Source organism: Echinococcus granulosus, assembly GCF_000524195.1.
Source record: "Echinococcus granulosus chromosome Unknown EG_S00008, whole genome shotgun sequence".
In the NCBI taxonomy this organism is placed as follows: Eukaryota; Metazoa; Platyhelminthes; class Cestoda; order Cyclophyllidea; family Taeniidae; genus Echinococcus; species Echinococcus granulosus.
Genome location: NW_020170388.1, coordinates 1,034,261 through 1,060,914, shown reverse-complemented (window position 1 = coordinate 1,060,914; position 26,654 = coordinate 1,034,261). Strand labels below are relative to the sequence as shown.

Here is a 26,654-nt window from a genome sequence, read left to right as displayed (position 1 = left end):
GTAATTGCATGTTTTTTCACGGGGGTTTATAACACCACTTTTTATCAATAAATATCTTACTCCTAATATCCCCTCCTTAGAGCTACTAATATCTACTTGTTTCGGCTCCCACTTTTCCATCAGTAAGGAATTCAAATGGGGCCTAGGTCTCAAAGACATTCAATCCTGGATCTGAATGTTGGTGGAATTTCCCCTGAAATGGGTTTTAGGACCCACTGCAATCGTCACCTATGTAAATATTTAGCCAGCATGTGAAATATTTTATGTTAGATACCTAATTAGCATAATCTGTTACCGCTCAATCGTCTAAGAGATAAATTTTTATGTGAAAAAGGCAAAAACAATAATATTATTCGTAAATATTTGCATCTATATGAAAATTAGCGCAACAAGGGTATCAAGACAGCTTAATGCAATTAGTCGGAATGGAAAAGTACAATGCTGTCCTGAGTTAAAAGAACGCGATAGAGAAGCATAGCTCTGCATCCTGGAATTTTCTACCTTTATGCAACCTAAAGGGATGATTTGCTTTATATTTGATTATGCAGTTTAGAAATGCATGCTTTTAAATCCCATGGCGGGATACTCACATTTATTTATTACATTCGGACTCGTAGATAATAAGTAAGTGTTCGCGAGCACAAAGCAAAATTTTTCTGAATAATTTCTTGGTATATTATACGAATTAGTTTTGTTGTGTGTGGTCTTGGCAAAGGACGAACTTTTGTCCCCCTTGTGCCAAATGCCTAAGGTAACTGATGCTTAGTACGACGAAAAGAGTATCTCCATCTCTGACGCCAAAACAGTGTCCATTCTATGCTTTAATGGTGAAAAACGCAACCCTCTTTTGCCATGACGTTATATTGGTTTTAAATAAATTCTAAAGTAAACCATTTAATAATGGGCAGCTATTTAGGAAACGCTTTTGTAGATCATCGGGAATGTATGAAACGTTTCGTCATGGTAACCAATCACAAATTTGTAACCAAATTAAAATAAATATGGAACCAAATAATAACATAATTCAGAAAGTTTTAAAAGATGTTGTTTGCGTTTTAGCCTATGGAAGGGTTCTAGAGTTGCATTTGAGAAAAATAGTTAATTTTATCTTTCTATCCGGCCAAGTGGAATTTCTGGGTCGGTGAACAGGCAATTGAAAAGAAACTACCAATCGTCTGCTTGAAGATAAAGCTAAATCCGGTACTAGATTACTTCTGCGTGGCTAAATTTTAGTTAAGTTAAAAATGATTTCGTCGATAAATTGAATTGTTGAATCTTATGCTTTCCTGCTACAAGGGTATTTACCTGTTAGATAATTGCTTCTTAAAATTCAAACAAACCTGCGTAAAGGAGTTTGAAGCGATAGTTGTGATCCATGGCTATTTTGACTGATAATTTTATTGTCACAACATGGCAAGCCCTTTCTAGCAGACTATGGCATCTACGTCGCAATAAATGGTTGGCTGAAATAAGAAACGATAGTTGTTGGTGACGATTTTGTTCATTATATCATGACAACTGCTAATTTATTCTAAATTGTTAGTCATTTTATTTTTTGTTTTTAAATATTGGCATTTATTAGCCCTATCGGTTAAATGTGTCTTTATTCGCTACTAGTAGTGTTATCATAAACCCATTTTTTAACCCTTAGTAAAGGCAGTCACTTTTTCTCTTTATAAAGTGCCCACATTTATGTGTTCTTTGTTAATTTAGTGGTAAATTTAAGAATGTAAGAATTGTTTTCTTCTTTGGGATAGTGGTGAGGCATCCATTTTCGGGTACATTTGTGTGTTAAGACGGTGATGGTGGGAGTCATTTCAGCAAAACTTGAGTGGCCTTTGGATAGGTTTGTCACGAAACTATCAAGTCATCTCGGAAAATCATTATTAAATAACTTTTCCGCTATAATAAAAAAAACCCAAATTTTGCCTTCTTTAAATCTGGGTACGCAGTTGAAGAAAGTAAATTCTTTCTACATTTTGTTAAGTGAATCGAAGCATTTTTTCACATTTTTAATTAATCCAGTATTTTATTACTAAAGTGTTAGGCTAAAAAAACCTTCTAGCTAAAGTTTATTCTATGCAATTAAAAAGCCCACTTTTGTTGTTCAAGTAAAAGAATTGGTACATCCCACTTGCATTACTTTTAAGCGTTGAGTCAGCTTCTGATTGCTACAAATCTTGGGGTTCAACAGGCTACTAAGATACTCTTTACTTTTCTTCCCTTAGTGTGCTATGCTCTTTAGATCAGTCTCAATATAACGGCAGATGTTTCATAAACGATTTGGATTTTTTAAAGAATTTAAAGTTACATTGGCAGTGATTCTACCGCTTACCTAATGCAAGGGCTGAAAATACCCTGTAGCGAATTTGACTTATTCACAAGGTTAATTTTTCAGTGATCTGTAATTCTGGGCACATACAAAAGGAAAAATTTTTTAACTTAATTCTTTTACTTCATTAAATATGAATCTACGGTTAATTTGACTACGACAGAGGATTCAATGAGGCGTTGCCTTTGATCCAAAGGTCCTATATTTGTTTACGTCTCCGAAAATGGCACATTCAAACGGATGCATTTGGCAGCTGCCATATCAAAAGCAAGCACATTATTCTTGGATAAGTGGTTTAGGTAGCAGCAGTGCCAACACACAAGACTTTTCTTGACAGTGTTTTTCGCAGGTTTATGTTATCACCAGCATTAAAATTTAATCACTAATACTATTTAAATGTAGATGGATCTGTGTTTCTGCCAAGTAGAAGAGGAGATGTAAGGATGAGTGCATACGCACTCCTATTTTTCTTTTTTTCCTCCTTTCCTCTTCTCATTCTTAACACTAATCCTCTAATGGCCTTTGAATAAATCAAATACCGCCCAACAAAAATAGCTTAAACGCTCATCCACCGATGTGATTTCTTTCTCCTTAAGTTTAAAAAAGTGGAAACGGGGCTTAAGCTACAAATGCTACTCTTCTACCGCTTGAATATTTGAGTGGACAGTAGGGAAACAATTTGTGCTTAGCCGCTAGCATTTGGGATTTTAAAAGATATTATAACAAGTCATGGATAGGAAAGTCCTCATTTATACATAAAAATTGCTTCGTATACCTTAAGTTGACTTAAAAAGTGTATTACAGGTCATAAAGCCAAAAATAAGGCTGCTGGATGTTTTACACATATTTCTTTTGTTTATTTCCTAAGGCCAGGGCGTTTGCTTTAGTCTTTTGCATGTAAAAGCCATTTACTCCTCTATTAGCGAGTGCAACACAGAAATAAGAAAGGATTTGATAAAAATTAAAAATGGTGCTACAAGTCAAGCTACAAAGCTACTCCTCTTAAAAATGCGTTTGTACAATGGTATTTTATCAGTTTTCTTATATACCAACTATCAGATTCACAAATCTTTAGCAAATCATTTAGTTGCTCTAAACTGCGTGATGAAAGTGTGAATTAGTAAAGGTTTGCTAATATTTGGTTAGCAAATAGCCTTTTAAAGCCTTTAAAAGGACTAGCTGTATGAAATTTGTATTAGCAAAGCCGCAAATGAACTGTAAAGTGGGAATTTATGTTAAGCTTAACCAGCCTTCTTTCCGTGGCTTTTTTCATCCAAGTGGTAGACAGTACTTTTGCGTTAAGGACTTCTGATCCCTGTTTTGACTAATTATACTCGTTTAGCAGTAAGAATAAGAAGATGAAAATGGGTTTCCTATCTAAATCACTTTTCAGACATAATATTTTATCTTTTAGTTGTCACGGATTTCTATTTCTGAACACGAATGAAACTTTTAGCGGCGACAATATTCATAGTACGTGCAGTTTGTAGGAAGTCTTATAAACTTTCACCTTAGACTTCATCGTTAAAGCACTTTTTTAAAACGAAGTGTAGGCCTTTTTCCCCTTCATATTCTCTAGTCCCAACGGAGAAGCATTGCCTTAACCGTCAGTCACAGTGATCCTGGGACTCTATCTTTCCTATATATTGTTATTTTATCTCCAATAAGGAAGGCAGAAACTTATTTTAGTCGAAAATTTTTTACTTTAACGGAAAAAGTGCAGCATTATTTGGCGGATAATGTCAGGGGAGTCGAATGTGTCTAGCGAGTGCAGGGCTTCATTAGCAAAGATTATAGAAAGTCAGTTTAGGTTGAGGTGGACTTTTTTCTCACGAAATAGTTTGCGTGTTAAAATTAAAGCTAAAAAGTGATACATTGAGCTTTGGATGAAATGCTAAAAATATGTGCTTACATATTTCTAGTTAATTTTGGGTAAGGGAAATAAATTCATAGTACCTGCATTTTTATTAGGCTTCTATAATGCTTCAGAGATTTTTAAGCCAGCAAAAGAATAAAAGCTGTTGATATTTGAAAAATTATATAGTTCTACTCAATACTTTGCTAATGTAATGAGCATAAACAGCAGCAAAGCGCATCTTCCAGTGGTTAATTGTTTGACTCCAAATTCTACAACGCTCACAACTGCGCACGATGCGTACGTGCACCAAAATTGGTGGAACTAACACAAAAAATTACAATAAGGTTGTATTAAATTACTATAATCATTTCTCGCAAGGCTTTTTCTTTCTCAGTTTTTAGGGTTTAGAGTTTTAAAATAGATACTGGAACATTACAAGGGATCTGATACGGGAGGAAGTATTTAAGTTGGTCCAGGATCCGAGTTTTGGGATTATCATTACCACCAACAACAGCCCACACATATTTTATCAGCTAGTTTAGACACTCTTTGTTGCGATGATGGTCAAAATTCAGTTTGTGGGCCTTGTAGGCATAATAACCTCTGAGAATTAATAAAGTTCCTTGTGAACCTGGACGATAATTCCGAGCAGGATGATGCATATTTATATAATATTTATAATCTGAGATGTGTGCCGGATTTTTAGTAGCACTTCTGTCTGAGGTAGTTCTCGTCACCCAAGGCAATGACTGTTTTCGTTAACAAGCATTTTGAGCATGTGAAGTCTAGCTTTGGACAACTGATTGATGCATAAACTTTTACCGCAAAACTTTTTGGGAGGCAGTACTTTCCATGGAGATAGTAGGCGCAAAAAGCATATAAGATCTTAAAGTCAACATACGCATTTTGTGTCAAATTTCATCATATATTCCTTAAACGCTGAGGCAGGTGTACAGTGTACCTATGGGCCACAAACGTAATATTTGCAATTGTGGGTCCCATGGAAAATTAAAATGGTATTTGGGAAAGTTTACAGTCCTATTACCCGTTAATAAGAATCACTTCATCCACAAATTGGTTCATTTGTGGATGAGCTTATTCTGACTCCAATTCCAAAATATGCTTAGGTTTACCGGTTTGAAGAGAATACTACTGTTTTAGGCAGTTGTGAAATCTTCTGCCTTCCACCTTGTCTATCTGCGTGACTCCATAAAGGTCCTAAGATTACTAGAAGTTATCAATTTTGGCTTATTTCAGAGAAGCTCTATATAGGATGGCTATAGTTAACAGCTAAGTTCACGAAATGTACATTTTGCAAACACAAACAGTACCTAATGTTCAAATTTTAATTTTCTGGTTGAAATTTACTAGATGGACGTTTGCTTTCATTTAAACACATTGATACATAAAGTCCAATCATCATTCTATATGTTTATATTACTTTTTTAAAAGGCATCATTGATTGGACGGCTAAATTTTTCGTGCAGATTATAATTTTATAAGCCAATTTATAGAGCAGTCTCTGACAGCCATTACGCCAAAGCGTAACACTCTATCTGATTTTATGAATTATTAGCTTATACTCTCAGGGCCTACGCATTAAGAGATTTAGTTGATCATCACAATTTACATAATATCCATTATTAATAGCAAAGTGAATTGCTATATCAATCAAGAATGTGAGACTGAGCGGTCCGTTTAACAAACAAAGCACTTGTTTGCCATTGACAGTATTTCTAGCTCTGTTATCTTACTCGTATTTTTAGGGACTTTGAAAAGTAAGTACCCTAAGTGTGTTCTTCGACTTGTCCCCTCTGTATGCAACCTTTATACAGCCTATTCGAGATTTCGAGTACTACAAGCTAGGGAGTGGTCCGGACAGACATCTAACTGGATTACAGCCTGCAGTTTACGTGCCGAAATAGTATGTTAATTCTAATTTAGCCATAATGCTCTTAAAGTGCAATTTATTCCACGTAGGCCAAAAATATGGCACAAGATGGACGAGCACTCCTCGTGATAACCTACCAGATTATGCTTTCATCTATGGGGCATATTTGTATTCACACGAATTTTTCGCAAGTAGTAGTTATTAAGGCAACTCGGCCCTATTTTATAAATGTACTTTGGTTACCGTTTTTGTAGTAGTTTAATAGCCGCAATCATCTATTAGCTGTCCACAAATTTTAGCTTGATTTAGGTACAGCTTAGTATTTGTCGAACAGATTTTATAAGGTATTAATATTAAAATAAATAGTTAGGTTTGTCCCATCCTGGTTACTGCATAAACGAGAAAACCAACTTAACGTTTAGTGTTTTGAATCTGGCAAAAATAAATCGTAGACACTATTGCAGTAAAGTCTAATTATTTATTCATAAATATGTTTCTCTCTATAAGATCCACTTAAACTACTGAAATATGCTTCACTGGCCTATTTATCTTATTTCTTAGACGGCAATGAAGCATAGCGAACGATAATAGTTGCCCGTTATCATTATGGCTCATCTTTTAATCATAACCCCAAGATGTTCGGACGATTTAAGGAAAACTGACAAATATGGGCATTTCGAAAAATATTGTTACCTCAAATTCTTCCCCTTCGGCTGACATCTTGGATGTTATTCTGTTCCAATCAAGTTATAATCAACAGAGATAAGATGAATTCTTCATGGGTATAAAGCTACTTACTTTTTTGGCGACAGTAAATTTTGTACTTATGGGTTTATTTTTAACTAGTATAGGCATCTCGAGATTTGGAGAGGAGTTAATTTGAGATTATGCTAAAATCTGACGATGATTAACCCTGAAAAGGCCCTTTATGGTGATTACCTTCTGTGGTAGAATTTGCCAAAAAACAGTAGGATGAAATCCCACTTTCTTTAATTATGATATAAGCTTGGTTGCTTACAGGCATTTTTAATTGTTGGAAATTACTAAGATTCACCGCAGTCGAAAGCTAGATGCCGCCAGCCATCCTGATACTAATTTTACCGAATTTCCATCTATGAATGATATTTTCTTCCTGTCAGGCTTGCATGTAGCCCCTTTAATCATCCTCTAAGCATTCGCGAGACAACAGTGTAGCAGATTAAAAGAGGGTTTCGGGCTTCAGCGTGTTTACCTAACCATGCTGCCAGGGTGCTAATTCAAGCTGCAAAGACTGAAGGGCCTGCCTAGTTAAGTGAATACTAATTAAAAAATCAAGTCACTGAGACTAGAAAACTATATGTGACTCAAAGTAAAATGATTATACCATTTAAAATTAGTACAAATTCAAAGACCTTACTTAAAAATAACATCAAAAATGACTTCTATCATTTTCGGATAGGTGATGGCATGAGCCAGAAAATACCAAGCTGTATGCCACCTGCTCGATTACGATGCATTCCGACTCATACAATGTGTTTCTTCTATTTTAATTTATCCTAGTCAGAAATTGGCCATTATTCCTTTAGGCCATCATGCACAAAATACTTTTTATTAGTTTATAGCTTATTGAGATAGGGAAAAGGCTTTGTCTTAATTTCTGGTTTTCCAATATAAAGATTTGCAAAGGATTACAAAATTGTGGTAACAAATAAGCAAAATGTACAATATTCTTCCGTAACAGTAGTTTTTCGTTGAAAATCAAAGTTTTGAGTTGAAACAAATTATTATTTTACGAGAATACCTAGTTTTGCGGGCAAAATGCACTTACTTTTATGTATACGAAAGAGAAAATACTAACATTGTCGCGCAATAACGCAGGACTACTAAGAAATTGAAAACAATAATCATCATCGAACTTGATCATTTTCCATGGTCAGAGAAGTTAGTGGTGACCAAATGTCTCAGCAAATAGGAGGCCAAATTTTAGTTCATTTGTAAAAATGGGTTGTACATCTTGTGATGTTCTGAATTGTTAAAACTCAATCAATGTGGATAAAGGTCGTGCACAAAGTAAAGTATTATTTCGTGGTCATCATCTCTCGACGTTTTCAGACATATTTCTAGATGTTTTAAGCAAAATTTACCCATTTTTTTCAAGAAAACTGGAAATAATTCATGTTCATTCTTAGTAGAGTTTACAGTGGTTTGATTGCTTACAAATTTTCAGCATCAAAATTTTATTAACATCTACAATTAGACCAATAATTTAGGGGAAACAGAGTCTTGTATTCCGGAATTAATTTTTGGATTAAAACAGGGAGCAAGTAAATTTGTTAACTGTTCAAATCATAAGAGGACTTAAGCGGTTGAGTTCACCTGTCGCTTATTTATCATCAAAGTTCACTGGTGTTCTTTCACTATTATCATTGTGCTTCTATTCTCAACCTAAAAGACTTAAATTTTATACAACTTGAAAAGCTTTACAGGAGACAGTTTTGTTTGGAAAAATAGGTTAATTATATTTCGAATAAAGTCTAACGAGCTCAAATTAGAATTTGCATCATAGTTGGATGATCCTCTTCAAATAGGTAATCAGCACCACCAAAATTCGGACCAGTTGGAAATTAGTTTACTCTTCTCAACCAGCCATACAGTATTATTCTTGAATGCAGTATAAAATGTGGTTTTACAATGAAAAGCCATTTGGTGAATCTCCGTCTAATAGCACCAATCAACAATAGCACTAAACATTGGGTCTACATATATTTCTGCACATAAAATTAAGTTTTAAAGTTCAAAAACAACTCTGGTTTATTTATACCAGTGTTATGGAACGCTTAACACATCTTTAGGATGCATTTGTGCCTTGATATCATACCAAAAAATGCAATTCTAAAAAGCATCTCCTGTGGTCGCATAATATCAATCCAAAGTAATAAACACAGGCTGGCTGAAAGATACTAGTTCTCATTAAGGGTGATTAACATTCGATTTCCCCAAAGATGACTGATAATTTGATTGGTAAACTAATATCTCCCAAAATTTTACGAGGAAGAAGTAGGATAGCGCATTTGAGGCATTGGAGAAATAAAAGTCTAAAAACATCTTCAATAAAAAAATCGTAAAGGTTTTAGGGGTTTTGTATGATTTTTTTCGTTTTACCTATAATTGGGTTTCATTTGAGCCCGTTGAAAACAATTTTGGAGATTTATTTGATGTAAAAGGAAAAATACCGACTGCCCATTTTGCCCTTTGAAGGTCACAAAGACTAGAGTAGTACTCATATTCATAAACCAGGCGTCAATTTAGAAGCAAACACTTTATTTGGAGCAAAAAGCTGCAAGATTAGGTTTAAACTATTTACTGTGCTGGCAACAAATTCTAAAACTTAAGAGTGAAACACTTAACATAAGGAACCTTATCCTATTTTTGTAAATCTGACGAAGTCTGTTTTCCATATTTTGTAAACTTAAAAAGTGTCCTGAATGCATCTCAGTGTTGAGCATTTTATGCCTTAGGGTAAAACACCTAAGCTTGCATTTTTTCTAACTACTATTTTCTTTCCCTACCCATCATAATGCCTTTCCTCACGCTGAATTAATTATGACTATCGTACTTTTGCAGAGTGGAATGTTTTAGTACGCGATATGTACCTCACCCAGTTTGTACTTCAAAGGATATCAAACTTTGCAAGTGTAATATGTGCTACGCCATCGCTATTAATTGCTTCGCGTAAAGCGGGTGCATTATGCCTAATAGTACATTAAAAAAATTATTGATGATTACCAGGCACAAATATCGCTTTAGGGTCTAGGGCCGAAAAATTACCATATTCAATCCAATAAAGTGGACTTTCATGAGCGTCCTTACGCCTTCATTGCAATACCTTTGTTTCTTGCCAAATCGTGCAGTAGTTTTAAGGAAAATAGCAATATGAATACTGTAATATTTTACTTTGTACCTTAAAATTTTTAAGACATTGCCATGCTTTACAAAAATCTGTTATGAACAGATTTCTAAGTAGGGTTAAAAATATTTTAATATTTTAATTAACGTGACTTACAAAATCTCCGCCTTTGTTAACGAGATTTATTTACAACTTTAGTGATTTATTTTTTAAATTACTGACTAAAATTGCACACTGTCACTGGTACTGATGGGTCATACTAAATTTTACATTCTGTCATCAGAAACTAAGAACTGACAATCTTTTTGCCTAATGTCCACATAATTTATCATAATTAAAATAAAGGTTCAGTTGCGCAATTGCGCTGTTTATAAGTTTGTTATGAAAGGCAACTAGAAGTATCATTTTCTCTAGTGCTAGAAGATATTTACGAATTATTGTCGCATAACTTATTAACTTGAATGATAGTAAATATTGGTTCAAGTTAAGCCAAACTTGTATGTTTTCATTGCAATCGAATGCATGAAAAATTGTTTTCCATAAAAATTTATTAGTGTAATTAGGTGGATAGTTTTCTGGCAACGAGTGAAACAGTAGCCTTTAAAAGTCATATTTTAAATTTCTTTTATGCGAAAACTGCCCTAATTTACTCTGCATTTTTAGCTTCAATCTTAAGAGGCTGGCAGCTCTATTTTGCTTTTCAGAAAATTTAAAAATTTAAGTTATATATTTGACTCTTAAATGCTGTGAAGAGTCTTTTCTCTTGTGATGTTGTCAAGAAAATCGCAAGTTCAATTATCCATGTATGCACATGACTCTACTTCTATTTGCGTCAATGACAATAAAAACAATCTTGTACTTATCAAAGTAGCCATTAATATACTGATTATTGTTCCATATTTTGATTATATACAGCTGAAACCACTGCAGTTGTACAAAGAAAACACACTTTCTAAAATAGATTGTCGGTCTGCTTTTCGGATTAATTAAAAAATTTCATCAGATTACCTAGTTTATGACTGCAAATCAAGACTGAAATAGTATGAGATTCATCATGAAACGTAATGATGGTGTGCGGTCCCTTTGAATTTGCAATGTTTTTAGAACACAAAATGCATGCACGGAAACGGCCGCCTTAAAGCGTTTTTGCTCTTTAATTTCAACAGCTGTTGAGGCTGACTGAGCTAGACTAAAGAGGGCGTTTTCTACAAAAGAAAAAAAACTGCACCAAGTATCCTCCAGGTTGCCAGATATCACCATATATTAATGAAGTGTTACATGCATTATCAAAGTCCGTTTTGCACTTAGATGCAATGCTGGACGATAATAAACAGGTGTAAATATTTAACTGTTCTGCCTTTTTCATAGGTGTAATTGGATAAAAATCTTACAAATTTAGCAGTGACATTTTTTAATTGATAGACCAAGTTTGCATTCCCGCTTGCTTTTCTGGTACAGATTTTATGAACCCTCAACCAATATTACAAAATCAGATGTGACGTCAGCTACTAGGACATTTTAGATGCAAGAATAGGTCCGAGGTAACCTTATTGTTTTCACCGCTTCCATGTGATTGATGAGTTTTGTCTTGACTTATACTCGAGAAAATCCGTCTAAAACAATGCTTTAATTGTGCAGAAATTAATGGCTCTACAACCGACCCTTGAAAATTAATCAACTTTTCCTACAGCAAACACTTTTTACTTTAAGAAGGACTGCTAACTATGCACCATTAGCATTAACTTGCAAAATTTAGTTGAACCATATCATTGGGTTTAATAAAACCACTACTTACCCTTGTGTGGTTACTCAAAAACAGACAAGCAGTTTTGTTTGTTTTGGATAAAGGTACAATTATCTCAAGTATTCGGGTTTAATCAAACTTAAGAAAATGAGAGTTTATTAGGTTTTTAAGTTGGAGCATTATGGTCGTGTCACAAATAATTTATTTTGAGCACCGACGCTTGCCCTATTATCTATGAAAAAGTTGCACAACCAAAAGTTGGTTTTATTTTTGTTTAAGCTAATTTTCTTTTAGACTCAAATTCCCAATAATTTTTCTCAAACTAATATGTTCTCAGTTCTACTTTACCGCAATTTATGAATCTTCACGTGCTAGCATCCGTGAGCATCTTTGCAATCAAAATCAGTTAAGATCTGCCCATCATCAGCTAAATTATTTTAAAAAAAGAGGACACTAGTGATGATATATTTTATTTAGCTAAAATGCAGCATTTTAAAGTTCAAAAGCAGTTACTCACTTGGAAAGAAACTTACTTATCACTGAGTGGTATCCAACAGCGAAAAGACTTCTTGAGGCAATTGTACCTAGGTGATTGTTATTTAGAGGCACCTTTAGAATATCCCTCCCCAGCTTCTGCATTAAACAAGTACACCATAGGTTGCATTTTAACAATAAAGTCTTTCCCAGTAATACATAATAGATTTAAAGGCAATAATAACGTTGAAGCCAATTGTATTTATACGTATTTTACCATTTTGATTATATGTTACACTCTTTGCTTTGAATTCGCAGGTACTTAGGTCTCCGCCATTGCACCTGGTTATGTCAGTAGCTTGCACCACTTCCGCACGTCGGCAGTCCTTATTGTGCTCTGACACTATGTTCTCTTTTATCTTTAAGAAAAGAACCGAAATGCTGCAGCACCTTTTTAAAGTTTTGTTATAAACCAAGCATTTGTCTGTTTGCATTAATGTACATTTACCACTTAATTTTCCATAAAATCAGTGATTCTGTTTTTCAACGCAGTAGATGATCTTTCAAGATTTTAAAGTACCAAAGCAAAAATTTGCAATGAATTAGATGAGGCTGTCATCAGTTGGCGCTATCGCTGCGTTCAAACTTTTGTAAGGATCGCTGCTAAAGTAGGTATTACTTCAAGCTTAGAATCTCGTCTTTGAATAAAAATCTATCAGTTGGCTTGCTACAAACGAAATGTAGAAATAACAGTTTTGCACACCTATTCCAGATGATCATAAAAATAAGGGAAATTGTATGTCATGTTAAAGATTTTAAACATGAGAGATATTTTACAGTGACTATTTTGGCGGCTTTGGTTTACCAGTTCAGAGCGTAGTCTACAAACTCATCATCTATCCCATGAAGAGCGGTGATTAATTAGATATGATTCATCCTGTATGCATTTAATGGCACACACTAAAAGACCTACCATGTAAAGTTATTCATCTTTTCTTAAGTGGGGGATTTTACTCCTATACAGAGGCAGAACTTTTGGTAGTAAAACAATGCAAATGCTTTATTTGGTCCCATACTATGATTCATGTCTGGCGACTATTGTTTTGTTATTTCGATTTTCCTTAAAAAACCAAATGTTAGAACATCACTTTTAGCCCCTTAAAGTTTAAACAAAAGTAGTCAATTACTGTATAACAATATTAGCAACATCTGACAGGCAAGTACAATAATCTTAAAGTGCGAAATAAAGATACACAATACTTACTAGACAGACTTGAACATACTACGAAACTCCAAGTTTTTACTTGATCTTGATCAATACCCCAGAGCCCGCAACTAAATACAGTAACAGGTTAGGCTGATGTTTATTACGATATTGTGATGTCCAGCTTTAAAACAGACCTTAGAACAAAACACTCAAGAGGTTTGCGTTTGAGCAAAAAACCTATTAAAACCAATACCTGATCTCAAAGCAGTTCATGCATTATGAACCACGCCTTAGATACTAAGGATTTACAGTCCCTTTAACTAAATTGTTTGTCTAGATAAGTTTCTTAGATTTGTAACACTTTGTTTAACTCAAAGAAAATTAAGTAATTAATTCTGATACTAAGAATAAAGCCTGCTCAAACATATTTTTAGTTTTGGTCTATTTGTCTTTTTTACCAACTATACCTTTCAAGCACTATATATTTATAGCGTCTCAGTGGCTTTTTACTGCGTATGTCATAAAAGAGGTGCGGGATATTTTTTTAAAATGAAAATGACTGGCACTGCTGTGCTTGTTAAGCAGTCCACATCCAAATCGGGTGTGAAAACCCTCAAGACGGTCAACCGATCAATCGTGGGAGGTTGATTTGGAGAAAGAACCTGAGTGATGACTTGCTGACTAATTTTTGGCATGTACTCATCACTGGAGCTCTGGCTTTTGATTGTCTTACACTACCACATCGGCTGCCATCATTTCGCTTATGACTTTAACTCTTCACTATTATCCTTGAACCTTACAAAGGCACAATAGTATCGTGAGGAATCTAAAGAAATTGCACTCCATAACCACCTTCTTTGATTAGATTACTCCTCAACTATTAAATGCTTTTAATTTTGAAATGGTTGATTTAGTATTGCTACTGAAACGTACATACTGTGCTTGGATCAAGAATTCTGCAAAAGTGAAACCCAAAATTTCAAGTTGTTGGCATCAAGCTACATTGATGAGCTTGTTTTGACACTTTACACTTACTAATATAATTTGTGCCTAACTGTTAAGATACCCTGATATTTTGAAATTTCCTGTTCATTTGTTCAAAGGTACAAATAAAAAGCAGGCAAAACGTCTAATACGTAATTATATTCTTAAGACAAAGTAGACTGTTCTGTAGGTTGATGCTATCAAGATTCCGTTTTATTCCCCTCTAATTTTAGTGCAGGCCTTTTCAATTTGCAAGAAAGAACAAATGGTCGTCAATAAATTTGTAGGTAGAAAAAATTAATGATTGCGATTGTATTTCGACAATTTTTACTAGACTAATTTTGAATGATTTATCAGTTTTTACTATTCAAATTCAGCTAACTACCTTTGTTAAAAGAAAGAAAATAATTAAAGACATTTTTACTGCACTTGTCGTATTGTTTTGCGCATAATAATCTTAAAGATTACACATTTTCAATGTGCACGAGGGGTAATAGGCTACTGACATGATCCGATCATGCCACTTAGCGGAAGTACAAAAGCCAAGCCTTAAGTGCCCTCTAAACTAAGACAAGGAGCTCAACGAATAATCAAAGTATTACATTACACTGGTTAAAACATCGAACATCCGAAGTTTGCTTGGGGGACACATTTGATTTACTCCACCGAAGTTTCCGTTTTTGAATTTATTCTAAAATGTGGAGAAATAGCAAGCACAATTGGAGTTTACAGGAAATTACTGTGGTAATAAAATTTCATTTGAGGATTGCAAGAAATTATCTGCTGGGTGGCTCTGAATGTACTTTGTAGTGGAAATTTTACACCACCAGGTGTACGTGACTTTAAACAGTTGAGACTAGGGGTGCAGACAAAAGTCTCATTCAAAATGCATTGAAGGCATTACCTTTCGTTTTATAGACACTATCTACTGTATTAATGATCATTGAGTGCTAAGGTTAAACAGCCAACAATAAAAATTGTGTGGTAGGATTTTATGTAACTAATATTCGCATAAACGAGTTGCTCCATTTAATATTTAATCGGTAGCATCATTAGTAATTTGAATCCTAATACCCATTAGCATATTTCCGGAGCAAAAAAGAAAGTTTTGCACAATAATATTGCACCACCCTTGGTTGGAATATGGCATAACATTTTGATGCTTACTTTCCATACGTTGGAAATTTTGTGCCTTGTTTGCTATGTAGCCATTTGTGGAGGTAGTCTTTAGAGTTCGTTGATTGCTCACATAAGTTCACTTGCCAAATATGAGCATTCATTTTAAGTAATCTTCTCCGTTGTTAGTTTAATCCAAAGGAAGTTGAGCATTCTTTGTGGAAAATGAGCACCCTTCGTCTCGTTAACTGGTCAGCAAATTTTTACGTATTTTTTTGCATAAATTCCTTTTATTCAGTGAATGAAATGTAACTATTCAAATCTTATACTAAGGGCAATAACATCACGTACTCTAAGGTGTGAATTAATGACTTACTTAAGACTTAATGCCTTAACCAGAATAAGTCAGAAAGATATACTTAAAGATATACGCAGTTTAATCTCGTCTTAAATTTTGACTTGTCATCCCTTTGATTTTGCTTGAGTTTTAAGACTTAAAAGGAGTCATTAAAGAAGCTGATATACATTTGGCATTAGATATTAAAGTACTTTTGACAAAGCCAGGATTCTTGTTGTCTTGGGTTTGGTAGCCTTTTTAAACTTTCTTGATAGTCGTTTTACTAAAACATGCTCATTTTGATTTCTCGGCTAACTCTAAGGGCTTTCTGGGCACACAAAGGTTATTTTGATACCTGTAGTTTGCCGTCTTCTAAATATCATTTAAGCAAATGTCGTCTCCTGCTGGTTTTTTATGGTTACTTATTCAGGGATACTTCGGGACTCCATAATTACATTTTTTACCTGTAGGCATGCTCAAATTTACTTCCAAAAGGACTTTAACGATTTTGTAAAATTGTTGGGTGCGTTTATCTATAAAAATCAACTTTTATATATTTTTATTAAAGAGGCCAATTCCAAATTGTTTTTATTATCATCTAAGCAGTCGTTTCCCTAAAGTAGCAAATAAAATATACCAAAACTTAATGATTAGTTGCTTTTAAAATCTACAAAAGTCGGCACCTATTCGTCGTATAATTCTCCTTTGCAAAGCAAAATGCCTCACTCTACAGAAATTGGCACATATTTGTCAAGATTTTACACATTATCTTCTCATGTTACATGCTCTTGCACAATGAAAGACTGATTAGCCAGTAATGTAGTATAGGGTGTTACTTTTGGAAGAGTGAGATATATTGGTGCTGTTGCCAGATAAAAGGTTTTTTGGAAGTTGCCTTTTGCGCCCAACGAGTGGGAATATATGCATGAGCATGTCCACACATAGAGTAGTCGGTGAGGAAGCAAAATGGGACACACATTAGTGAATTCTACTGTTACATACTTCATGTCGCACTTGATTGTGAAAAATTATAGATACCAATGCCTCACTGTGTATTCAAAAATCTCGGTTTACTTAAAAGAATAGAAAATCATTCTCCATCTTTCTCAATGTGCAAGCATATGAAATATGCCATGGACTAAGATCTGCAGTAACTTCATATATTTGAAACCATTAAATAAATATTAAATACTTCAAACAGCATCATTTGGCATTCAAAGTGAATTAGGCTTACTTCTCTGTGTTTCACGATTGCTGCATTATAACTCGTTATTTCATCAAAAATATTGGCTTAATCAGTTTATTAAGACTTTATAAAATATCAACTTAAAGTTTTTATAACTCTCAGTGGCTTATAGAAATAAATATTGTCCCTAAAAATTATCACAGACTTCCATTGTTTGCATTCAATCTTCCACGACTAGTAAATGACACCCCGATGTCCCTTTAAACTACCACATTTTAAGTAAAATAACGTTTAAAATGACCATAGAGTAAGTTCTAACGCCCAGTTTATGAATTGCCAAACTTATAATTTTCTATATCGTATGTTATTGTAGACCACATAATATTAAGCCCTCATTTTTAATATAAATTCTAAACTAGATGTAAAGCTTTATAAATTTCCATACACCTAAAATATTTTCAATGGAGACTTTGTACACATTGTTGGCAAGACAGAAAGTGAAAGTTATGCTTGATTTATCAAGTTAATTCGTATTTTTGTACCACTGGCTGCACTCCATTGACACCGCAATGCACTATAAACTTTCTATTTCATCTCTGCTGATGTTTTTCTCGTCTTCAACATGATTTAAACGGTCTTAAATGCTATTACTATATGCTTTCCCACGGCCTCCAACTAATAGGGTAGATACAGCTTTTTCGTCTGCCTACACCACTTTCTTAGACCGACAGTTTAACACACAATACATGCTTAATTCTCAAAGAATCCAAAAAAAATTTAGTAGGAGAGAAATTTCCCCGTACTTCTTCAGGAAGTCAGACCTTTTTAATGCACCACTTTTGGTGGGCAAATTACAGTAATTACTATATTTAATATAAGATTTTTCATATACCTGGAAAAATTACCCGTAAGCCTCTTGTTTCATTTTTTTGTTGATGTATTTTCAGCAAAATTCACTCATTAATCTTTGCTTTTAAGCCAAATTAGAGAAGCCGTCTTGGTAACTCCTTTCTGACAATAAAATCTCCCTGATAATTAAATTAATAAACTCGTTTCACTCATCATAGAGGGTGCTTATCAAGAGCAGCGCATCTAGCTGGAAAAGGGTATTATTTATACCTATTAACAACACTTAATGGACTTTTCCAAGCAATAGTTGCAACTCTCACCCCTTGTACTCTTAACTCTAGATCTCCGATGAATTTATGCATGTTGCTTACCAATTTTGGCGGTGATTATAGGCATTAGTTACCAATGCGTGACATTTCTGACTCAAAACAGGTGATATCTGTTTAGAAAATAAGCAGAAATTAGGTCCAGGTATTTTATTTGGTAAAAATACGTTACCTATGTCATTTCGTTCTAAAAAGGTTGTGAATAAATAGTATACGAGCGACCCAATCTTCCATATGAAATCCCTATTGATACTTTAACCACTTGTATTTACCAAGTTAACATTAGATTTTAATCTACTATGGAGCATGTATTAAAAAGCTGTGTTTTGATTTGCTCTTTGATTAAACGCATTTTGCATGTAGGCATGTCAGCTTTAACTTTATTGAAGCACAAAGTGATCTGTATTTTAGCAAGTGAGGTTAATTCCCATTTCCTTTAAAAAGCGATTAATTTACCTAACGATGCGAGCATCATATGTGACCACTAACGTCTTTGGCGGCGGTCAAAGATGTACCTTTAATCTAAGAATTCTTGCACCCGAAAATAAAATCTTGTATGTGAACGGTCAGTGTTTCCTCGTAAAATTTGTACGCAATCACTCTTTCTTCTTCATTTTGACTGTTTCTTTTGATAGAGACAACCTTTAGAGAGAAATAGCAAAAATCTTTTACTAAATTCTCTTTAATGCGTGTATCTTTTAATAATATCTCTGTCTTATCCCCTTATTAGTTATAAAATGGCACCTTTGTTTTGTACAGGACATTTTCAAATCGCACTAAACTTAAAACTTTTGAGGTATATAGGTGCAATTCGGTTCAATCTCACGCCTGTTTTATTAGTTAATTCACTTAACATGCTTCCTGAAATCCAAATATTATAAGCAGGCCCTCAGAAGCAAGCATATCTATTCTTTTTAGGGATAAAATAAACAGCTTAAAACTTCGGGTTACAAATAGTTACTTATCCTAAAATTGTTGCTGGTTAGAATATACATATAGGTATCTTTAAAGTCGAACCACCTAAAATGAAAATAAGCGATAAGATGGACAATAATTAAAGCATAGGCTTATTTAATCTAAGATTTAAAAAGGGTCTTAAATGTGTCTGTGATTTATTGTCTCTGACGTTTAGTTTTCTGTCTTTTACTTATCATCATACCATTTCCTACAAACGATGTATATGTTCCGAAACGGACAAATTTCCACAGCCTATTGATGTAGGAAATGCAATCTAAGCAGCTACCTTCGCCTACTGCTCCATTACCGCAGATAAATGTGCATTACCAAAGGCTGCTTGGCGTTTGACTACTGTATTATGTTGTCCGCCTAATTGCATCTCAGGCTACTCTACTAATTTTATTCAGAACATTCTAGAGTTTGCCTCATTAAGTCCATAGCCAATGGTTGTGTTTATTGGCTATCAATGGAAAAGATGGTGGTCACTTTGTAAGAAGTTGTCGGCAATGCCAACAAGTAGCAAACACCTCGAAAGTTCTCTTATTACCTTAAACTTGGGTAGAAAACCATTGATACTAATTTATCATAACCCTGTCGTGCCATTCGATGATGTCTGTTATCTCTTCCTCTTTTGCTATTTTTCCAAGTGCTCAGAGGTAACACCTGTAGTCTTTCCTATGCAACTATAGGTGTTACAAGTCCTTCACCAGATTTTAGGTCAAACAGACTCCCGAACACGTTGATCAAAGAAAAAGTACTACGGCTCACTTCACCACCATATTACTCCAGCTTAATGGGCAGACGAGGTGGTCTATTGAAATCGAGAGGAAGAGGTGTTGCTAGTATTCTCTGAAGGTTCCTACAGGCAATTTGGATGACTCTAAACGATTACGGTGGAAAATATCAATTGTCATCAAAGGCGCCAATAAGGTGTAAAGTTCATTTGATAAGCACATAGATGATAACGCACCCACAAACTGCTTTGAAGAATGTTAAACAGAAAGTTCAATTTCAACCGAGTACTGATGTCTGTTTCTGCGACTGACTTACCGATAGATAGTTGGTTAAGCTTTGCAGAAAAACGAAGAGTACCTCCTTGACATCATGAGCAATGATGACACCTTAATGAAAAAATTGAGACCAAATTCCTCCTTGTCATGCAGTAAAACAGAGGCTTAACGTGTACTTTAGGTATGGATATACTGCTGTGCACTTTTAGACACCGTATCCAGTTATAAACCTACGTTGTAGGTGGCTTAAAAAGTAATCGTTCTTTCCTGCTTGGCTATGTACTGACAGATGTGGACACATTATAACCTTTTCAAAGAGTCCCTAAGTCATCAATAATGGCTCTTCAAAAAGACTGAAAATACCATCTGTAAGGCCTCTGTGGTTCAGCCCGAAGGGTCAAATATCCTGGCATTTTAAATGGGAATATGGGAGGAGCATGAGTTAACATGCACACTGATCGTGATCAAGGCTCAGGTCAAGCAGATATCCGTATACTTCTGATACACTAGTAAACGACAGTCTGGGCTGTTTCTAGCTAATGGATTAGTTAGGCTTTACACATACATATGCCTAAATTTACTCACTCACACCTAAAGTAAAATAATAGCATTTTAAGTTGATTTGATCTTGCAGATAAAGCTGTTGTATTCACAGCAGGCCCACTAATGAAGCCTGTAAGAAAAGGTCTAAGAAAAGCACTACCGCCGTCGCTTTGGCGGCGGCAGCAGTAGCAGCAGTGAGCAGGGCAGTCTTGGCATATGTTGCTGCTTCCACCTTTAGTGATTGGATTGAGTCGAGGAGGCCACCGCAGTAGCCACTAATAGCATTACCTAGAGTCGCCAAGAGGCGCTGCCCCATTAAAACTGAAAGCGCCGGCTTCAGTGATAGGAAAAGTGACGAATTTACTGTCCAGACGGTAGGATAGCCCCCAGTTACTGAAAATCCCGCATATGTGAATACGTAATTAGGACGCGCTTTCTTCTGTTACAGGATGGAAATAAAATAAATGAAAAGCTATTCTTTTAATTACTTTTAAATACTTTTTTAAAACAAAATTATGTATACCTCGAAATAAACCCTTATCCAGAGCTGCAGAAGCGATAGTGGCTCGCAGTTATAAAAGCTGTGGAAAAAGCGTTAAATCATTGATATGAAAACAGAAGATCCTTACTACTGGAGCCATAACATAATTATGGATTCAATTTAAATTAGTGCCATTTTGTTACAAACAAGTTGTCGCTTTACACTTGTCCAGAATGCCGACTGCCTCTCATGCTAAAAGATTAATTCTTCCAGAAATATGTTTCTTCGTATTTTTCACAACACTTTATTGTACTCCTCCCTTCCCTTCCCAAACTGGATTATGATTCCATAAAAAGTAATTTTTACATTTCACTGGAGTTCAAAACACCTTTTTTCATTTTTTAAGCGTGTCGAAATTTTTCGACTATCAAGCCTCTTTTAAAGGATAAAAAGAGAACCAAGCCCCCTCAACGATGGCATTTAGTATAAAACTTTACTTGGTCTGTTTAATGAATTACCACATTTTATTTCGAATCCCTCGTGTTTCCACTTTTATGCGGCAATTCAGTTCTCAAACTCTTAATTATAATCAAATTTGTAAACATGCTTTAGCCTCAAGATGCATAATTAATATACTACGTAACAAACTTGTTTACGCCTAAATAAATTAGGTGAATAATTTGTCTAGAGAGAAAAAATGAGTCCAATTACTCAAGATACGAGGAGCAGACTTAAGTTGTGAACTTCAGGACTTTGATCTGCTGACAAAGATAAGAGGAGTGTAACTACCATCTTTACTTCATTGAAGCCACGGTGATATTGAAAAATTGCAAAAATATGAATGATGTTTGCAGGAGTGTCCTAGGAGTTGCCGCTTCAGCCGAACCGGACTTCAAACGACTGACACTTGCGATTGCATCAGAACGCCTCGTTGAAACTGCCCATTTAAAATGGCTGTATCAAACTTTATCTAACTTATGGATGGTGTATCGCTTCTCCATTTTTTGCTTTAGACTGATACCTAACCGAATATTTTCCCAAAGAGCATATAAAAATTGAAGTGAAATAAAACTTTGCAAAAAATTTTCAGTTACTCACATAAGTTTCTTCTTTTAGACAATTTCGTCAAAAATTATTTGAAGTCACAGGCTTTTAATTCAACAAGGTGCATTTCTAAATTAATAGATGGGAAAATAACAAAGGCCTCGAGGGAGGTTATTTTGAAGCATTCAGACTCACACAAAGCATTGCTTCAACCACAGTGTCATATTTGTCGAATTCACAGTCACAATATGCGGCTGCGATGGTCATTTTCTCAACAATAGCCAATGATGTCACAAAAAACCTGTTTGTTTTAGGTCCGTTCTAAAAAAAGAGAAACTGTATGACTGAGTAATAGTGAATTCTGCAATCGCTACTCTGGTTGCATATGCTCCAAGTTCTACTGTTTTTAGTTAAGTTAGTACTTGGGGCTATGACATTTCGATTTATTGCAACCTATAATAAAAATTGAACACTTCCTACCATAATTCAGCAATTCCCTATCATTTGTTTTGTGAGGAGTGATCAAATGGATTGCAAGCTAAAAAGCGCCATTTTGAAAGAATTATTGCATTTAAATTGCAAAATTTTTGAGATTAGCAATTCTGAATACATGATTAGTTTATTAACAAATTAACCAAATATTTGTTAGAAAATTGGTTACTCAAATAGAAACTTTAAAAAGCTGGATGGGCGCTTATTTGTTGGTACAGATTTTTAAATGCTAATGTACTACTTGGTTAAAGACTATTTGTAAAGTGCTTGGATTACTCCGGCTATTTTGTCGAATTGTAGCACAGCCCTCAGTATCTACAAACTTTTCAAACTGTTTTGGGATATATAGTGAAAGTTTATTTAATGGAGTCAAATTAGTTGGTAGCAATAGAGTAAACCATTTGATAGTTCGATAGCTTAAGTGGCTTGGGAGACTGATCCCCTGATACCACCTTGCCCTAGCGTACACTGATCATTCTAAAAAAATTGTCGCTGTAATTCCTCTTGTAAAATCAAGCATCCTGTCCAATAGACTGCATGTGTAATCTCTTTATTGGACCGTCGTTTTCTGCGATATCAATTTGAGAAAATATTCGAAAAATACGAAAATACCATAGAAAGCGAAATGCAACTCAAATTTTAGGAAAGAAATTCGACGTTCAAATTTGATCTACTTGTGCACTTTGGATCCATTTGTGCTTTAGTGTACAAAATGATTCTGTTTAACTCCCTGACAAGATAATAAACAAATAGGGACAGCAGTTTTTTCTACCTGTGGCTTTTGACAATGGGAAAAAGCGTAACCAACGCAAACGCAGATGTGGTTTTTCTTAAAATCTTATAGCGCAACTAGTATGGTAAAACGCCTTAGTTCCCTAGTGTTTGACTGGGTCATTCACAAATTCTGGTCAAAATGCTGCTGCTTCACTTGTTATTAGTATGCTTTCTCAAATAGTGCTACCATTTCAAACATTTTTCGCAATTTTGTAGAGATTTAAGTTTTTTTGAACCATTTGACGCACATTTTTAAGTAATTTATAGTCAGTTTCCATTGAATAATCCGTCTGATTGTGACTGTCTTTTGAATAAAGAAAATGTAACATGGCCTTCTAAGATCTACTTATTCCGTTGTGAAAAAGTCAGGTGTACATATAAAAGATTGAATATAAAAATGCATTAAAAATTTAATACTTTTATAGTTATGACACTAGACCTACTCTCTTGGCCTGAAGTTAAAGCTAACGTTCTCCCAGGTATAGTTTAAGCTTTATTAAAAGTTCTCCTTTTATTTGCAAGATATGCGGCTGCTGGTGGCGTTACCCAGGAGTTCTTTTGGACGAAGGAGGAAAAAAAATAGGAAATAAGGTTCCATCATTCTGCTATACAAAAAGACAGCCTCCCATTTTGAGCTATTTTTATTCGTTTTTTCCCTTTTGGTTTTAATACTCCTTTGAAAAGCCAAAATTTAGCAATTAAAGGCTTATTCAAAAATATTTGTTTTATGTACACCGTGAATATTTACATGTATGGGGACAAAATTATAGAAGGTTAATTATTGAAGGTTAATGGGTCAAATAATCGTAAATTTCTTTGCCTAATACTTTTAAAAGCTTTTACAGCTTAAGAAATTGACGTCCGGTAATTGCCAAATTTGTTCGTATAAAGCGCTTTATTGCCCGGCTCCTTCACCAAAGCCCGCAGCAGGATTTACATCATTTAATTTAGCATTTATTACTGCTCATGCCTTTAAAGTTTGACTTTTCTTAATTATGTGGATTAGTGCTGCCTGAATTAGTAATATATAGTGAATACCATAGTTAAATAAAAGCCGTAAGAATCCAAACAAATTTATTGGAGATGATTTATAAGAATGCTTAGAACTAAGACCTATTCTGTTTCTGTTACGATGGCTCTCTTTAATTAAGAACAGAAAAATTAACCGGAATTTGTACACCCATCTTTACATATGCACATATCCAAGCACTGGAATTTAACTATATCATTTAAAATTCTTCGAAAATGAATCTGACAGGCACTTAATGGATAAAGAGTGAATTTTGAATTGCAAATTTTCAAAGCTCTTGCCTTTTTGACAAATTATATGCTTATTATTTGGCGATTTTGTGTAAATCTGTGAAATACTGCCATTTACTCCGTTATCCATCTAACTACACATCTTGGTAAGTGACGTAAATAGATTAGAATATAATAGTTACCGAAAGGGTGTCATGCTGTTTTAGGCAGTTCATTATTTAGTCTCGGTTCACGCTAAATTCTTGTAAGACCACATATTACCAAAACTTTAAAAGAAACATTCATTTTATATTTTTTACAAATTCTTTGTGTTGGGAATGATATTTTGCAATTGCATTAATACAAAATGAGTGGCTTGAGCTTTTTGAACTGATTCTACACAGTTTTTGCGTCTTAATACTACTGTGTTAAGTTAGGACACATTTTGGCTCCGATTAATCCAAAACAGCAATGTCTCAAGTTTGCAAAAATACTCCGCTGTCAACTAAGTCCATGGGAGGCCAAAATAAATTTACTTTAAAAAAAAGAATTCGTTGTCATGGGAAATTGTAACTGTGAAGCATTGCAAGGGGCGTGTGAGAACAAATTTGACTTCAAAATAAAGGGTTCGGAAAAGTTTGTCACAGTGTTCTGAATTTTCAATAATAAGTGGTCGCCATCTAGGGCTCATAAAATACCACAAAAGGATACAAAGCATAAATTGTCATGACAAATTCTGCGAAATTCCTTTTTTACCCTATGTCAAAACTAATCATTTCTAAAAAATAAATTTCGAATAAATCTAGTAGTAAAAGCCAGAAGCAATCCAAGGAGTTTCTTGAGCATTTAGAATGAATATATAAGCAATTGTTATTAAAGTTTTTGATGAAATAAATCTATCAGTGTCGACTAAGGGAGCCAAAACTATTCTTTTCACCATTGGCAGACAATAGTGCTTTTTAAAATTACAAGTCCCTATTTGAAAATGAGTTAGCGAGAGAAAGGGCTGTAAATTTCTGCAAGGTAAATCAGTACATATCTATTTTGTATCCCTATGCTTCATCTTTTCCTTTGTGTATCATTAAAGTGACTAGATATGGAGCACTTGAAGTAAGTACTTGTTACTGCAGGAAAAATCATTAGCAATATTTATGACAATTTTGTATTTCTAATGTCCTATGAAGCAAGTCTCCGTTGTTTCGGGTAAAAACTTTCTAATTATGAGAAAATGCATATTGCATTGCAATAGTCTTAGTATTTTCCTCCTCCAACTCAGCTATCATACCCTTATAAAGAGCAGATGGCTTAGTCGAGGACATGCTTTAGTGGATAGTGGTAATGAAAGGGGTACAAGTATCACGACTATGCGTGTTTATGGTACGTTTCTTTCCCGAAGGTCGACAGCGGCCAATCCGATACGAGGTTTAAATTACTGACGGCATCTCGCCTAAAAGGCACAATAAAAAAGCACATATTGCAGCATAATTCAACTATGTGTAATCGCAAATGGAAGCAGGTCTCGAGTAAGCTAGATTAGAAAAATATTTTGGTCCTTGAAATCTCCAATGAGTAGATGGGTGAGTATAATTTTCACCAGTGTTGATATAGTTCACCCTTATTAAAACAAATGGAAGATAGAAAGATATGTAATTTAGCCTTATTTTTTTAGTACTCACTTCCATCTAAAAAGACATAAGGCAAGGTATCTGATTTTAACAGAAATCTGCTTAAAACAATACAAGGATTTGGAATTCCACATATGTTGTCATTCATTAAAACTTCAACAAACAGCCTGGTGCCTAACAAGTAAAATCATGCTTTGGTACTTGACTAAAAAAATAAAGAGGCCGCACTTACCGAAAGAGGTGAATTAAAAAGCAACAAAATTTGCTCAATGGCACTAATCCTATTAAATTTTATTCAT

At 34.5% G+C, this 26,654-nt stretch overlaps 1 protein-coding gene across 1 annotated transcript; it reads right to left on the bottom strand. All coding sequences in view use genetic code 11, as the record gives it.

The window, feature by feature from the left end:
* Nucleotides 1-11,151: 11,151 nt before the first annotated feature.
* Nucleotides 11,152-21,016, bottom strand: EGR_01983 (hypothetical protein; the record flags this gene model as incomplete). The annotated part of the gene is made up of 2 exons (XM_024491232.1): nt 11,152-11,172; nt 20,861-21,016. The coding sequence occupies 2 exons, from the start codon at nt 21,014-21,016 to the stop codon at nt 11,152-11,154; spliced, it is 177 nt and encodes a 58-aa protein (XP_024354375.1).
* Nucleotides 21,017-26,654: the final 5,638 nt, after the last annotated feature.